The 14,336-nt window shown below is 41.6% G+C and overlaps 2 protein-coding genes across 2 annotated transcripts; both read left to right on the top strand.

The window, feature by feature from the left end:
• The first annotated feature begins 1,610 nt into the window (after positions 1-1,610).
• On the top strand, positions 1,611-6,426 carry LOC138599713 (schwannomin-interacting protein 1-like). The gene is made up of 6 exons (XM_069671472.1): positions 1,611-1,667; positions 1,985-2,097; positions 2,316-2,397; positions 3,325-3,423; positions 3,508-3,625; positions 3,937-6,426. Exons 1-6 carry the CDS (start codon positions 1,611-1,613, stop codon positions 4,029-4,031), a joined length of 564 nt encoding a protein of 187 aa, XP_069527573.1. The 3' UTR covers positions 4,032-6,426.
• Positions 6,427-10,623: 4,197 nt separating this feature from the next.
• Positions 10,624-12,697, top strand: LOC138604973 (P2Y purinoceptor 3). Its single transcript, XM_069677024.1, has 2 exons — positions 10,624-11,120; positions 11,782-12,697. The coding sequence occupies exons 1-2, from the start codon at positions 10,624-10,626 to the stop codon at positions 12,695-12,697; spliced, it is 1,413 nt and encodes a 470-aa protein (XP_069533125.1).
• Positions 12,698-14,336: the final 1,639 nt, after the last annotated feature.

The raw sequence follows: 14,336 nt of genomic DNA, 5'->3' as shown, positions 1-14,336 counted from the left end.
ATCCGGGGCCGCCTGGATGTGACTGTTGGGTGGGTAAAACCCTCCGAGGTCTCCCCGCTGCTGGTAAACAACAGCGGGCAGAGCAGGGGACACTTCAGCTCCACACAACCGAGAGAGAGTTTAGACTTCGTTAATCCAGAATAAGCATATTTTGATCAACTTTTAAGAAGCTTGTGACCAAATTTGGTTTATTAAACTGCAGCTAACAGGGGGACCAAAAACTACAACTGGGATAGATCACATCTTCCTTAAATGTCTTCATTTCTTCTTTAAATCTACACAACTGCTTTATTAACAATATCATAATTAAAGGTTAAGTATCAGAGGTCGAGTATTCAGTAACAGGTTGCTTTGAGTAAAGGTCAATTAAACTTAATATAATATCACGTTGCAGAATTAGTAATTAAATAATTGGGTTATTGTGTAGATTTACAGGGTTACTTATGGTTTATTAATTACATTAAAAGCATACAAACTGTATTTAATATGTTGTGTTACTACTGTTATCTGTGTGCAGCAAGCTTTGAGTGAAAATAATGTCTGCCCAGCTTTTAGTTTGGATACTTTTATAGTGAATTATGCTAATCATATATCTGCAACATATGCTACGATTACTTGTAAGTAAATCTACTTTACATCATGGAGGTGGTTCAAAACACATATTTGAGCCTATTTCTTGACCCACTTTTGAGGAAGCGATTTTATAATTCTACAATATTTGAGCCCTGACAGAAGTTTAATTTAAAGTTTGATATATTGTTGTCTCACATTTCTAAACCTTGTTCATTTCCAGAGAGGAGGATGGAGGGAGAGAAAGAGACATCAGAGGAGAAGGAGGAGGAGGAGGACAAAGAGCTTCATCATCACACTGTGGCGGCCTCCTCTGTGGAATACCCGGACCTTCCCATCATGCACTGGGAGGACCTGAGCCAGAGGATAGCCGAATTGGAGAAACAGGAGCAGGAGAGGAGGGAAAGGTCAAAGGTCAGCCATGAAGACAAGAATGTTTTTGGTGTTTGCCGAGTCTTTGTTTGGTTCTGTTATATGTGAAACACTAGCTGTCAGTGGTTATCTTTCTCAAAAGACTACATTTCCCATAATGCTCTGTGCTCTTCTGTCCTTGAGAGGGTTAACGAGAGTTAATGGAATAGTTGTTTCCTCTGGTGAAAGTGAAGCAAATCCAGAAGTGGATAATAACCAGCATTGTTTCTAATGTCCAGCAGGGGGCGACTCAGTCTGATCCTATAGAAGTCTATGAGAACATGCTCCTCCTCCTCTCCTGATGTATTCCCCCAGTAAACATGTTCCTAATGAGTTTATGGTCTCAGTCTCTAGTTTCAAGTCTTCTTCAACACAGCATGATGTTCATTTCATCACTGATGCTCCCATTGAGAGTCACACAGACCAGAGAGAGGGGAGGGGTTAGGGCGGGGCTACCTGTGATTGACAAGTCGTGACCAGTCGCCCTGGACGACACATCTTCTTATGGACAGTCTGTGGTCTGGAGCTTTAACAGCATCTTGTCCAGCACTGCAGATTCAGTGCAGAAGTCCTCTCACCGTTTGTATTCCTCCCCTGTCCGTCTGTTGACGTTCCTGGAAGGACGAAACATGCTTGTTGTGGCTGTAAACACAGTTCACGCTGTGGACGGAGCTCAACTGAGACGAGTGAGAGGGTTTTCCTACCCCGACATTACAGAGACACTGTGTTGATACGCAGGGCTGCATATTTGCACATTCTCTGGTGGTGTAATGATAATGTAGCTTCATGAAAAACCTCCCATCAGTTTCCTCTGAGCTTCAGGAGACGACCACACATCTGATCCCACTGGGCTTTTTTTGATGCATACTTACTGTGACACAGAAACATTGAGCTTCCTGGTTCTGGGTGGATTTCCAGTTTAATAAAACAATAAGGTTTTATAATTTGTTTCAGTCGATCTGTGTGCGATGACATTGTGATAATGTGTGCTTCTGTCTTCCAGCAGAGGGGGACGGGGGTGAGGATGGGGGAGTGTCAGGGGGGAGTGTGGAGGAACGTCTGGGAGGAGGAGGAGGAGGACTTGAGGAGGTGTCGAGTCGCCGCCGTCGCTTCACGGTAAGTTTTAAACACAAAGTATGAGTGTCAAAATCTTTGTTTTTAAAAATCAGCTTAAATCTCAGAAAAATGTGAACTTGTTCACCAGGATGAGCTCATGTAATCACGTTTGAAATGTTTGGAGAGAAACACAAAAACATCAGTAAAGCAGCTCCGAACACGTGAACACGTCGAGGGTTTCCTGCTGCAGCTTCAGGATGTTTAATATCTGTTTACAGATTTCACAACAGCAGAAACCTGCAGCTGTGCTTCATCAACAACAGCGACAGTGAAGACGAGGACGAGGGAACCAACAAAAAGGTCATTCTCTGTCTGAATACAAACACTGCGGGGTTTACGTGATGGCTGCAGCTAAAAATCACTTTTACATGAACTGATGAATCGTTAAGAAGGGCTGCACAATTAATCAAGTATTAATGCTGATCATGATTGTGTCTATGATTACGTAAACATGACTGACGGTGATATTGACGTTTAAAATGAACGGCGACTCGCAGCGGCAGTTTAGAGAGGAAGAGTAAACAACAGAGACAGTCGGGGAAACTAAAGTCAAACGTCTGAACAGAAGACGAAGAGCTGGTCCCCTGAAACGGCTCGTCAGCGCTTGTTTGGAGGTGTTTCAGGTTTCAGTGATGTGAAGAAGAAACAATAATCAGCAGAGAGGTGATGAAACCTGCGTCTGCGCCGCAAAGCAACACGACTAACTTGTTGAAGCAGCTGAAATAAGTGCAGCATGAGTGTGTGAAGGCCGAGAGGAAGAACGAGCTGCTCCCCGTCCTCCAGCGTCGAGTCAGACACCCAGAGCAGCCATTGATTATCAAAACATTTGCCGTTGCAGGTCAAGCAAACTTTACATTTAGTGCTGTGCTAAATGAGCTTCAGTTCCGACACCACAACAAATTTAACACGTTTTTTGTTTTTGAACAAAAGAAGAAAAATTTGTCGAGACTTCAAGAACTTTTCTGTTTGAATCACATCTATGATTTTATCACAAGTTAATTTGTTTCATTTGTTTTGCAAAATGTCACTTTTATCCAGACACACCTGAGCACAGAGGGAACATATCTTCGTATCTTAAATGTGCAGCTTCAAAAGTCTTTTAATTTATACATTTCTTTTGAAAAAGTCAGGTAGATATCCGTCTCTGTTAACCCTCATCCAGCTCACTGTCTAAAACAGAACACATAAAGTTCTGCGGTCTGACCTTTGACCTTTCATCTCTGACAGGGAGGCAGCAGCTGCCATGCTGCTGGGCTGAAACAGGAAGTGGCCACAGCTCTGAGGACACTGAGGGACAAACTGCTGGCTGAACAGAAAGAGAAGGAGGTAAAGAAGGAGGAAAGGAGGACAGAACGACAGAAACGTTATCAACAGACACTGACTGTGTGTGTGTGTGTGTGTGTGTTGCAGCATCTGGCCGGTTGCAGTGGTGTTGCCAAGCGGAAACATCTGGAGCGTTGGGAGCTGCAGGAGTGTTCAGAGCAGCAGCTCAGCAGCACGAGAGCGTCGCTTCAACAGGAAGTGCACGGTACAAACACACACACATATATATTATTATTATTCTCAAACACTCCCTCTGCTGTCTTGTAACGTGGCTCTGAGAAACTCCTGTCTTGCTCCTTCCGACTGTCGCATGTGGAATTCCTGAAACGCCTCCACAGGAAGAAACATCATTTAAAGGAGACGTTTCGTTTTTTTATTCATGTTGACTTTAAAGGTATTAACGTGTACGCCAATCAATCCACCAATTGTCCGCTTAAAGAATTCCTGTAATGTAAAAGAAACAAATGGTATTGGATTGTTTCATGCTGCAAAGACTTTGTGTTGTTTTCCCTGCAGCTCTGAGCTCCGAGCTGGTGGCCCACCTGTTGGTACGAGACCAGCTGAGGACGAAGCAGGACGCCATGCTGCTGGACGTCCAGGACCTTACCTAACGCCGGGACCACAGACTGCACCGTCCAATCAACCTCCACATCAATGTGCACTTCTGGACACTCTTTGACCAGGATGTGCTGCTCGTCCACGTCAATCCAGGAGTCTTTTAATTCAACAAAATGTTAGCTGGTTGGCTAATTTATGGAAAACTGACAAATCTCCAACCTTCAGGGCAACAAAGACGGAGAGACGAGTGGATGGTAACGATGAAATGGTCCAAAGTCCAAAGGAAAGAGGAGTCGGTTCGTTACAGCACGTTAATTTGAAATGAGAAGAAGTGAACAAGTGATTGAAGGACGACGACTTTGGTTGGATTGTTTCCAACCAGCTTCTGGCTAGTGAGGACAGCGTTGAACTAGCCGGGACTACGAGGCCTGTTAAACACCGAGAAGATGGAAAAGCACGACACAGTTCCTGTACTTTTTCATAGATTTTCTCTTGGCCATAAAAAGCTACTGTTACTTATCCATATATAAAGATACTTAAGATCTGAGGAGAACAATAATACATACCCTAAACCCGAACACCTGCTTTAAAAGCCTTTAAACAGCTTCCTACACAGTGAGGAGAAGCGTTCATTATTACAAAGCAAAAGAAAAACCTTCTGCAGCTCGCTATGCTAGCTACTGCTGTCCACGTCCGACTGCAAACAACCAACACAACATTTAGCTCGTGTAAAATTGATGCAACAGGACAGATAAACATTAGCCACCATCATTAATGAATGTAATCTTATTTTATATAGCGATGTTTCCGCAGATAAATCAGTGCATCCTTTGACGCCCAGTAGGGCCGCAGCGAGCGATTCTCTTTGGTTAGTCTCCCGTTAATTAAACGTTTAGTTTGTGAAATATCAGAAAGTTGTGAATGAGTCCAAAGTGACGTCTTCAGGTTGATCCTTTTATCTAACTAGATCTTAAAAACATGAAAACTTAACTTCAGGGCAAAAAGCAGCGAATCCTTGTGAAAGAGGCTGAAACAGCAAACAAATCTCTTTGATGCCGTTTGTTTTGCTTTAAATCTTATAGAACTTTATATTTTCTTTATTTCCAACAAATCTGTCAGAAAGATCAAGTTTTAAAAAGAAGAAAGACTCGCCTTCCTGGACGGTTGGTGTAAAATCACACTTTTATATGCAAATAAGGGATTCTAACTTATCTTATTTAAGTTTTATTGTGTTTAATACTTTTCATTTTAATTATTATTATAAGGGAACATAACACTCATACAGCATGTGTAGCAAAACAAGCTCAACTTCACTCACATTCATATTTCTGTTATATTTCTTTACAAAAAGTGAATTTCACCAAAATCTGATGTAAAAAACGAGATGTTCTTCAAGTTCACGTGTTTGTATTCAAATGTTAGAAATATGGTTTCATTACTGAGCGAATCTTTCCTCTGAACAAAAGGTTTCAGAACATTTGTTTGAAAGTTTAATTTTACGATGTTCGGCTTTGAAGAACGTGTTTTACCTAAATGTATAAAAACATCAAGAACATGTGAAATATTTCCTCCGTCTTTAACTGATGCTAAACTCTTCAGGTACAGGGATTATTTACATGAAATGTGGAAAATGCTAAATAATGATGCACTTAGTAAAGCCAGGTATATGTGATGACATTGCCGCGATGTTGTTGTTTACTTGATGTTTATGTAACCACCTAAATATTAAGATGTTTTTGTAACCTGAAGATTTTTTTTATGGATGTGAAGTTTTATTCTGAATGCAGTAATTTACCGTTGCTTCATATTTTAGCCATGGTTATTAAGATGATTTATAATGTGGCTTTTTAAACAATGTCCTCTAGTGCCTTAGAATAAAACATACTGAATGAAAGTCGTGATGAAGGAAGGGAGGTTACTGTAAAAAAAAAAGTGCTTTATTATCACACATATTTTAATAAAATGGCGGGACATAAACTCAAAAATATAAAAAAGTATAAGAAATATATTTTTAAATTGTGGTCCTGAAAAATGGCTAACATGAAGCTAACAATGTGAAACGATTTATTTTCAATTGTAAATAAAATATATTTGTAAATGTAAACATTAACTGAAATGTATTTGATGCTCTGCAACTGCTTTATTTTGGCGTCCACTTTATTTCTCCAGTGTTCAGTTAAATGAGAACATGTCGTGTCTCCCCGTGTCCTGTGTGAAAGATTAGAAAGACTTTGGGCACATGTCTACCTCAGATGGACAGGTGAGGGGTGTGCATTGTGAAACAGACAAGTGTGCATGTGCGAGGGATTCGGTTCCCATCAAGACTCGTCTGTTGCTTCATATAGCTTTGACGTTAGCGAGCAGAAGTTATGACACAAATAAAGCTTAACTAAAGGCCTGGCTAAGATTAATAAAATGTAACAAACACTAAGTTCAAATAAAAAACTACAAAGGGAAGACTTGACTTTGCTTTTAAAATATTGATCACTTTGTTTGTTAGCAAAGTTTGCTAACCTGCTAGCAAAAAGCTAGAAGTCGTAGAATCACTAAAGTTTTAAAATAAGTCTTTCCCAAGTCCCATCCCTTTTCGCCTGGTGCTGCTTAACAGTTGATGAAAAACAACTGATAATAAACACTAATGTCCCTGTGTATTTCCTACTTAGATATGCTTTGTTGTAGGTGCAGCATGTTGATAAGGAAAAAGGAATTCAACAGATGTCGCCGGTGGACCTGTAACAGAGACACTCAATAAGCTGAACCGTTGGAAGGCATCACATTTATTTCATTCCAAAAAGCTCAAATAAAAGCCAGACTAAAGAGCTCGGTCTTGAGTTTGCTTTTAAATTGTGAAAGCTAAATATATGACAATTTGTTAGCTAAGTTAGCTAACCTGTTAGCTACCATTAGTCCTTTCCGAACGCATGTCAACTAGTTTTTTACAATTGCCAAAGATAAAAACAAGAAACAAGGTAAAGATTTGTTGTTAAAAAGACCTGAAGAGAAATGGTTTAGTTTGAACAGCTAACATGTTAGCTAACGAAATTAACAAGCTAATGAAACTTGAGATGAGGGTTGATTTGAATGCCTGATGAAGCTGAATCAGTTCTGTGTTGTAGAAGTCGCGTAAAGACGACATTTTTGATTTTAGTATTTGACTTTTATATCACAGTGATTCAATGTTTTATCGCTCACCGTTAAATTCATACCTTATCAACCCACGCTTATTGTGTTTCAATGTTTGATGCAGTCACACCATCACGTTTAATCACAACATGAGCTCAATACAACTCAGATATGATGATGAGGAGGAGGAAGGAGAAGGAGAAGAGCAGGAGAGGAGGAGGAGGAGCTGAGTTGTTCACTGTTCTCACTTTGCTTATAGAGGAGGAGGATGAAGGAGCGAGACATTTAAATCTTCAGCACCTTCTCTGGAGGGAAAGGTGAGTGATTTATAATCTTTAAGAAAGCAAAGATCTACATAATGCTGCACTTATTGACGACATATCTGTAGATATATCTGAGGATTGGTGCTTCAAACAAGTAAATTACAAGATAACCCAGCCTTAAGCTATGCTGATATTTACTCATTCTTGCTAGTTATATTTATTTTGATGTTGTTTACTGAAAACACACAAAACGTTGATTTCTTAAGTTTCCTGTGGCTTTATATTAGAAACGTTTTGTGTTAAAATGTGTAAAAAACACCTGATTATTGGTTTGGTTTAGTTAATTTTTATAGAAGAGACAGTGTGCATGAAAGTTCAACACAATTACATCAGTTAGCATTAAGCTAGTTGCATCTGTTGGCTATTTTAAAAACAACATGTTTCAAAATCTAATAAAATGGAATTGAATAAAATGTGAATACGACAAATGTTTAGTAGCATTGCAATTAAAAAGAGCCAGTTTGTTGTATTGAAACCAGTTTGGAGCTGTCCTGGGAGCACCTCCTCCTCCTCCTCTGCAGTCCCTGTATTGGGTTTCATTCCTGCAGTTCTGACTGAATGAACGCTGATCAATTATTTACAGAGAAACTGAAGGTCAGGGGAGAAACCCCGAGAGACCCTTCAGCCCCGAAACAGACACTTCTGAGCCGCAAATCCACCAGAGATACCCGACAAGACGAGAGCAAGGGGAAAGTCAGGACGACGGAAGGTAAAACCAAACTCCTTTAAACTTTAGCATCAGTTAAACTGCCTCTGATACAGATCGGCCTCTGAATGTGAAGCTCTGGCACCTGCAGCAGTTCCTCTTGATTCCAACAGAAGTGTTCATTCTGATTAAACCAGATTTTTGTGGGACACTAATAAGACACCAACCCAGCTGAAAGCTGAAAGTAATGTTCAAATAATAATTTAAAAAAAAATTAAATCCTCAAACAACAATAAATCAACTAGGAAGGCTGTCCACTAATTGGAAATTTGTTTCTTGGCTTCTCCAGTCAGCTATTAGTTATAACCATTATCTAACGAGTAACTTCTAAAGCAGAATACCAAATGTTTTCTGTTTTCCAGCTTCTGCCAAGTGAGAATTTAATGCTTTTCTGTGATCGGACGGCTGAACTGAATATCTTTGGGCTTTGGACTAAAAAAAAAAATACTTTTTCTTTTTCTGCTGGTTTTTAAAATTCTACAAACCAAAGGTGATTTATATTTTAAATCTTAGTGCACTCAACCAGGAGTGAAAGTAAAAGAAGATCACCAAAGTCTTTCCTTTCTTTGCTCCCACCACAGCAGAGATGTTTGGTGCCCAGCAGGACTTTCAGCTTTCCCTTTCTTTTCCTACTTTGTCCTCGGGTTTCTAAAAGTTGAAAACCTTGGTAACATGTAAGATTGACGCTCATCAGTACTGATTGGTATCTATACTTTCATCAGCATTGAGATTTCTACATTCCCATTACTGTAAACAAAGAACCATTGTAAAGCAGGTTCCACTTAGCCTGGTGCCACAGTGTGTATGTGAGTTTTAGGAGTCTAAGCTTGAAGAACAAACAGTAGGGATGTCTCGTTACCCTCGATCTCTACGAAAAGAATGTTTGGCTTTTCCCATTTAAAATGGAAAATGTCATTTTAATCCTTTTAGATCACATCCCCGGTAATACTGTGCCTCTATTTTACAATATAGGCCAAAAAAAATACAGAAAATCCATTTCTTCGTATTCTTGTATCAAAATCCTTTTTTCTTCCGGTAAAACTACATTTCACGCATGCTTACGTAAGTTAACACCAAACAATTTCATCCAATCAATCTGCAACATTTAGCCGCAGAGCATCAAGAACGCTCGGTCAGTTAGCTAGCTGCTGCGCTGTGGAGAACGTCTGTCTACGCCCACTTCTCAACGATCAAACCAAATCCCTCTAATGATACGTCCCGCCTGCACGTCCTGTTTCACTCGGAAATACGTCACGATATGGAAGCTAGATACTCTCGAAATGTTTCAGCTCGACTTTAAGTTGTGATCCGAGTTACTTCTATTCACATCATTTTGCCTTGTTCGTTAGCACTGTGCTTCTCGAGGCTATCTGGCCTGAACCCCAGAACCTGATACACACTGTGGGACCTGCTGAAGCTTACGATCCCCATTTTCATAGTTTCCTTTGTGCTATGGCAGCAAAATAAAAACCCTAAAACAGACATCTGTGAAGCTGTTGACAGGATGTTATTATTGTTCCATGGAGGTTTTATATTTGTTTTAAATCTGTAAAACATTAGCTAGGAATTAGCTTACATTACATTAGCTAGCTAAGTGGTTTACTGCTTACGGCCACTTTGAGAAGATGGTGAATGCCATTTTTCTTTTCGTCAAGCTTGTTGGACCGAGCAAGAGTAACCGAGGGAGGTTGGACTTTGGATTGGTTAAATCTTCCAAAGAAGAACATGACTGTCTAAACAGTCACTGCATCATCATCACAGATATTTGTGCCTGGAGTTTATTTGCTTCAGTCATAAAAATGTCAACTATAAAGGTCCCTAAATCCACTCACCAAAAATGTATTGCTCCCATCTCTTCCTAAATCAATTCACGTGTTGTTAACTTTCAGCTCTTTAACATCCTGATGTGAGTCCACAACTTGCTTTGTTCAGTTTGATTTTGTTGGTGGACATAATTATGAAGTAAAGCAGATTCTGTACATCCTGGAACAGTTTGTTTCTACACTTTAGGGATGTTAATGATTAAGTGGCACATTTCTGTTGAAGCCATGAGCACTCAACACATCCGGCACCAGCTGTTATGACATGTCTTGACACTGTTGTTCCAAAACACTGGCTTGGATTTAAACTCTGTACTAAATGCTTCAACAGCAGGAACATACCACCTACCTGCAGCACAAAGAGGAAGGCTACATGAATGGAGAGGTGTTTCCGGAAGACTTTGTTAATGATTGAGGGGCTAATTGTGCGAGACATAGTCTTCATCAGCAAAACACCAGCAGTACATTGTGAACAAGCTTTTCCAAACTAATGACCAAGTGTTTTCTGTTCCCTCTCACAGAAAGTCCTACATACCAGAGACATGGGCCAGTCGACGGCAGACGCACAGATAGATCGTTCGATCATCGAGGACAAATGAAAGGAACTCCACTGAGCTGAGATGACGCCAGAGGAACCTGAACCGATCCAGGCCTGCCAGAAATAACTTTCATCATGGGATTGAGCCAAGCCCCAAGCATCACTCCAGACATCGGTCTGGTGGCAGCAGCAGCGGTTAGCGTCCATCCCAACACCTCCGGCACCCTGCCCACCTCGTCCCTCCCTCCGTCATCCTGCAGCATTGACGAATCCTACAAGTACGTTTTCCTGCCCGTCTGCTACTCACTGACTTTCGTCTTCAGCCTCACCCTCAACTCGGTGGTGCTGTTGCGCTCATGTCGTCATCATGGTGGCAGCGGCGGCTGCTGCAGTGGCGGTGGTGGCAGTAGTAGCAGTGGCAGTGGACGACGATGGAATACCTCGCTCATATACATGGTGAACCTGGCGACCACCGACCTGATGTACGGTCTGTCGCTCCCCTTCCTGGTGGCAAGTTACGTGCTGAGGGACCGCTGGGTGTTTGGGGACTTCATGTGTCGCCTTGTTCGCTTCCTCTTCTACTTCAACCTCTACTGCTCCATCTTCTTCCTCACCTGCATCTCAGTGCACAGGTAGGACACTACAAGTGGAGAGTTAGAACCATAATGTATTAACAAATTGGTTGAATAAAGAAAATGCTAACCAAGAGCTACGTTGTTGTGTCAAAGATGATTAATACTAAAACTTAAGGGGTCAAAGGTCATTGTCTCTGTACTCTGAGAAATTAGCTACATAAGCATCTTCAAGTTAACGTTAATCTTTGGCATGTGCTACTTGAACTTTGACTTGACAGGGAAGTACTACATGCCACTGAGGCTAACATAGCAAGCTTCCTGAATGTCCTGGCCTTTAAGCCAATCAGAAGCTGTGGAAATGTTTGGAACAGGGTCAAGTTAGCGGATAGGTCCGATATCAGAGAGGACTGAGCTTAGTGGCCATTTTCCTCTGACGTCTTGTAAGGGTGGGGAGCTCAGATGCTGTTGTAATGTTGTACTACGGTGTTCCAGGTCTTATAAAGGTAAGAAACCTAACAAAGGGTTAATTTCACTGCCAGCAACTGAAATGATAACGGATAGTGAAAATCCAAAGGGACACTGGGCAATATGTCAAGTGAAAAACCGGTTCTTGGCCGACCTGTTTGTTCTGATCAGAGCAGATTACCCACAATCAGTTAAAGGCAGTGTTTCTATTCAAAGTGATGGTTTTAAACTCAACTCCGGTTGTCGTCCACAGGTACCTTGGAATCTGCCATCCAATGAGGACCATCACTCTGGAGAGCAAGCGGGTGGTGAAGGGGACCTGTGCTTTGGTGTGGGTGGTCGTCTTCGTACTCACTTGCCCCATCTTTAGGTTTGCCCAGACAGGATATGTCCATCGAGGAGGTGGCGGGGTCGTCGGTCCTGGAGGCACAAGTGATGGTGGGAACAGTACTGGATCTCAGTTGGAGGACAAGGAGGGATACATGAACTGCTGGGACGACGCCATCGATAAGGAGTTTGCAGACTACGTCCCATATGGCATTGTCCTCCACCTGCTGGGCTTCTTTGTGCCCTTTGTCATCATCGCCTGGTGCTACTCTCAGGTGGTCAGGACGATATTTCAGACCCTACGCTCCCCTCCCAGTTCGATAGAGGGCGGGGAGGATGGTCCGGTGGGAGATTGGGCAACAGAAGGAATTAGAGAGCGGGAAAGAACCTCGGTTTCCATCTCTGGATCACAGTACTCACACTATATCCGGCGGCGACGGAAATCAATCAAAACCATCTTAACCATCACGCTTCTGTTTGCGCTCTGCTTCCTGCCCTTCCACGTTACCCGGACGCTGTTCCTGCTGCTGCGGCGAGGGCAGCTCGGCGGCTGTAATGCCATGAAAGCTGTCTCCATCTGCTACAAAGTCACCCGGCCGCTGGCCTCCTGCAACGCCTGGCTCAACGCCCTCCTCTACTTCCTGACAGGAGATAAGGGTGCCCCCTGCTGCTGGCCAGCAGAACGTACTATCCACCGAGACCGCCGGAGCGGCTCCCTCTGGTGGCCACTGAAGATCCTAAAAAAAGATGGAGTGGGAGAGGAGGACCAGGAGGCGGCGCAGAAGGTTGAAAGGGAGGTGCACATGGAAAATGAGTCCAAGTCCTCAAGGGTCATCTTCTAGAAGGTGTTAGTGCCGGTTTCTTTATTATATAAGACATATATATAAGACATAAAACCGCACGAGACGGACCAGGAACAAAAAACAGCACTTAAACAGAGAGCTGAAATCTTTTAAGTTTCAGTGCTGGTACACGATATTCGGGTTTGGATACCAACCACCAAAATGATGATAATGTGAAAAAGAAAACTCAGATTGATGCACATTTTACTGACTACTGTTTTAAGAATGTAAGGAGTTAGTTCATGGAGATATGATGAACAGCAGATGGAGCTAATTCTCGAGTTGGTGCCATCAAACGAAGAGGACACCTCCAGATGACGTCATTTAAAGAGCTCTGCTCAAACGATAAACTATGTGGAATGTTTATTGATCATTATTTGTCATTAATTGTTCTGTTAATTATTTTTTAAAATTATATTCTTCACCACTTATTTGTCTGAACAACTGTCTAAAGCCCAAACATACTCAGTTTACAATGACATGAAACTCAAATTGTAGAAGCTGTGAGTGTTGGACACTTTCAGCAGATAAATCAATCAATTATTTTAGAATGAATCTTTAAAGCTCTTTTCTTTCACCTCCCTTCCAAAAATTATTTCTTTTTTAAGGTAAAAATTATAATTTCGTGAAAATATTTGTTACATTTTTACTGGAATCTTGTAAACATACATCTTCTCTTGCCCTTAGCCATGAACTGCAGACCTGACCTTTGACCCCGTGATGTAAAATGTGTTCTGTTGAACATTAACAGACTGCTGATGTTGTGGTTTTTCTTCATGTTAGTAAAAATAAACTTCCATGAATCAGTCCTGGAACATGTAATATATAAGTGTGATTATTAGAACAATGTCTCTCCCCTTTAAAGCTCCTGTGACGAGTTTTTTGCTGCTTTGAAATGAATTCTGATGCCTCTTGATGAGCTACAAAAGCAAAGCGGACCATCAGCAACAATATTGATTATTTCTGTAGAGTTATTTTTCATGCCTGAAGCTGCTGGCGGGGGGGGGTGTCAGACGAAGCGGTTAACTGCACGCTGCCTTTGTTTACATTTTCCAGGGCAGAAATTTAAAGTGAGTGATACATGTGACTGTTAAAGAAAGCAGGATGAGATTCACCACTTCTGCATGTACAGGACAACACCAGCAAAGAGATGAGAGGTACGGCTTTGTACACAGGGGGCGCCAACATCAACACAAACTGAGAGCTCCTCACAGCAGCTTTAAATAAACCTCCATTAATGTCTGAATGTTTCAGGTCAACGCGTTCCTGCTTCATGTGATGTTGTTGTTGTTTTGGAGCTCAGGTCACTCTGTGATGTCACACCTCATTTTTCAGCTCGTGTATTTTGACGTTTTGTGGAACAGTGTCTGGATTAAAGTCTGTGTTGACATCCGCTGCGTGTGCCGGCCTCGTTCATGGTTAACGTGTGGATCCGATTTGTCTGGGAAATCATTAATCAGCTGAGTGATCATGTGACTGCGGGGCCTCTCACACTGCTGATCACAATGTTGTAGAGAAACACTCAAAATTACAGCGTTTCAATATCTCACTCTGATCTTGTCACAAGTAAAAACTGATGCAGAAGACATTTTATTGAAAATAAAGAGGTAGTCGTAACTAAACTCATTAGAATTGAATT

Source organism: Semicossyphus pulcher, unplaced genomic scaffold (genome assembly GCF_022749685.1).
Source record: "Semicossyphus pulcher isolate SPU_LCO1_2020_fin unplaced genomic scaffold, fSemPul1.0.p SCAF_10, whole genome shotgun sequence".
Taxonomy (NCBI): domain Eukaryota; kingdom Metazoa; phylum Chordata; class Actinopteri; order Labriformes; family Labridae; genus Semicossyphus; species Semicossyphus pulcher.
The sequence above is the reverse complement of the archived record's forward strand: the minus strand, read 5'-3'. Positions and strand labels throughout refer to the sequence as shown.

Bases quoted from the DNA above. Each gene is read 5' to 3' on its own strand.
- LOC138599713 (XM_069671472.1), top strand. From the start codon at position 1,611: ATGCTTGTTGTGGCTGTAAACACAGTTCACGCTGTGGACGGAGCTCAA. The intron at 2,398-3,324 runs GTCATTCTCTGT...CATCTCTGACAG, and splicing joins ACGAGGGAACCAACAAAAAG to GGAGGCAGCAGCTGCCATGC. The intron at 3,626-3,936 runs GTACAAACACAC...TTTTCCCTGCAG, and splicing joins GCTTCAACAGGAAGTGCACG to CTCTGAGCTCCGAGCTGGTG.
- LOC138604973 (XM_069677024.1), top strand. From the start codon at position 10,624: ATGGGATTGAGCCAAGCCCCAAGCATCACTCCAGACATCGGTCTGGTG. The intron at 11,121-11,781 runs GTAGGACACTAC...TGTCGTCCACAG, and splicing joins ACCTGCATCTCAGTGCACAG to GTACCTTGGAATCTGCCATC.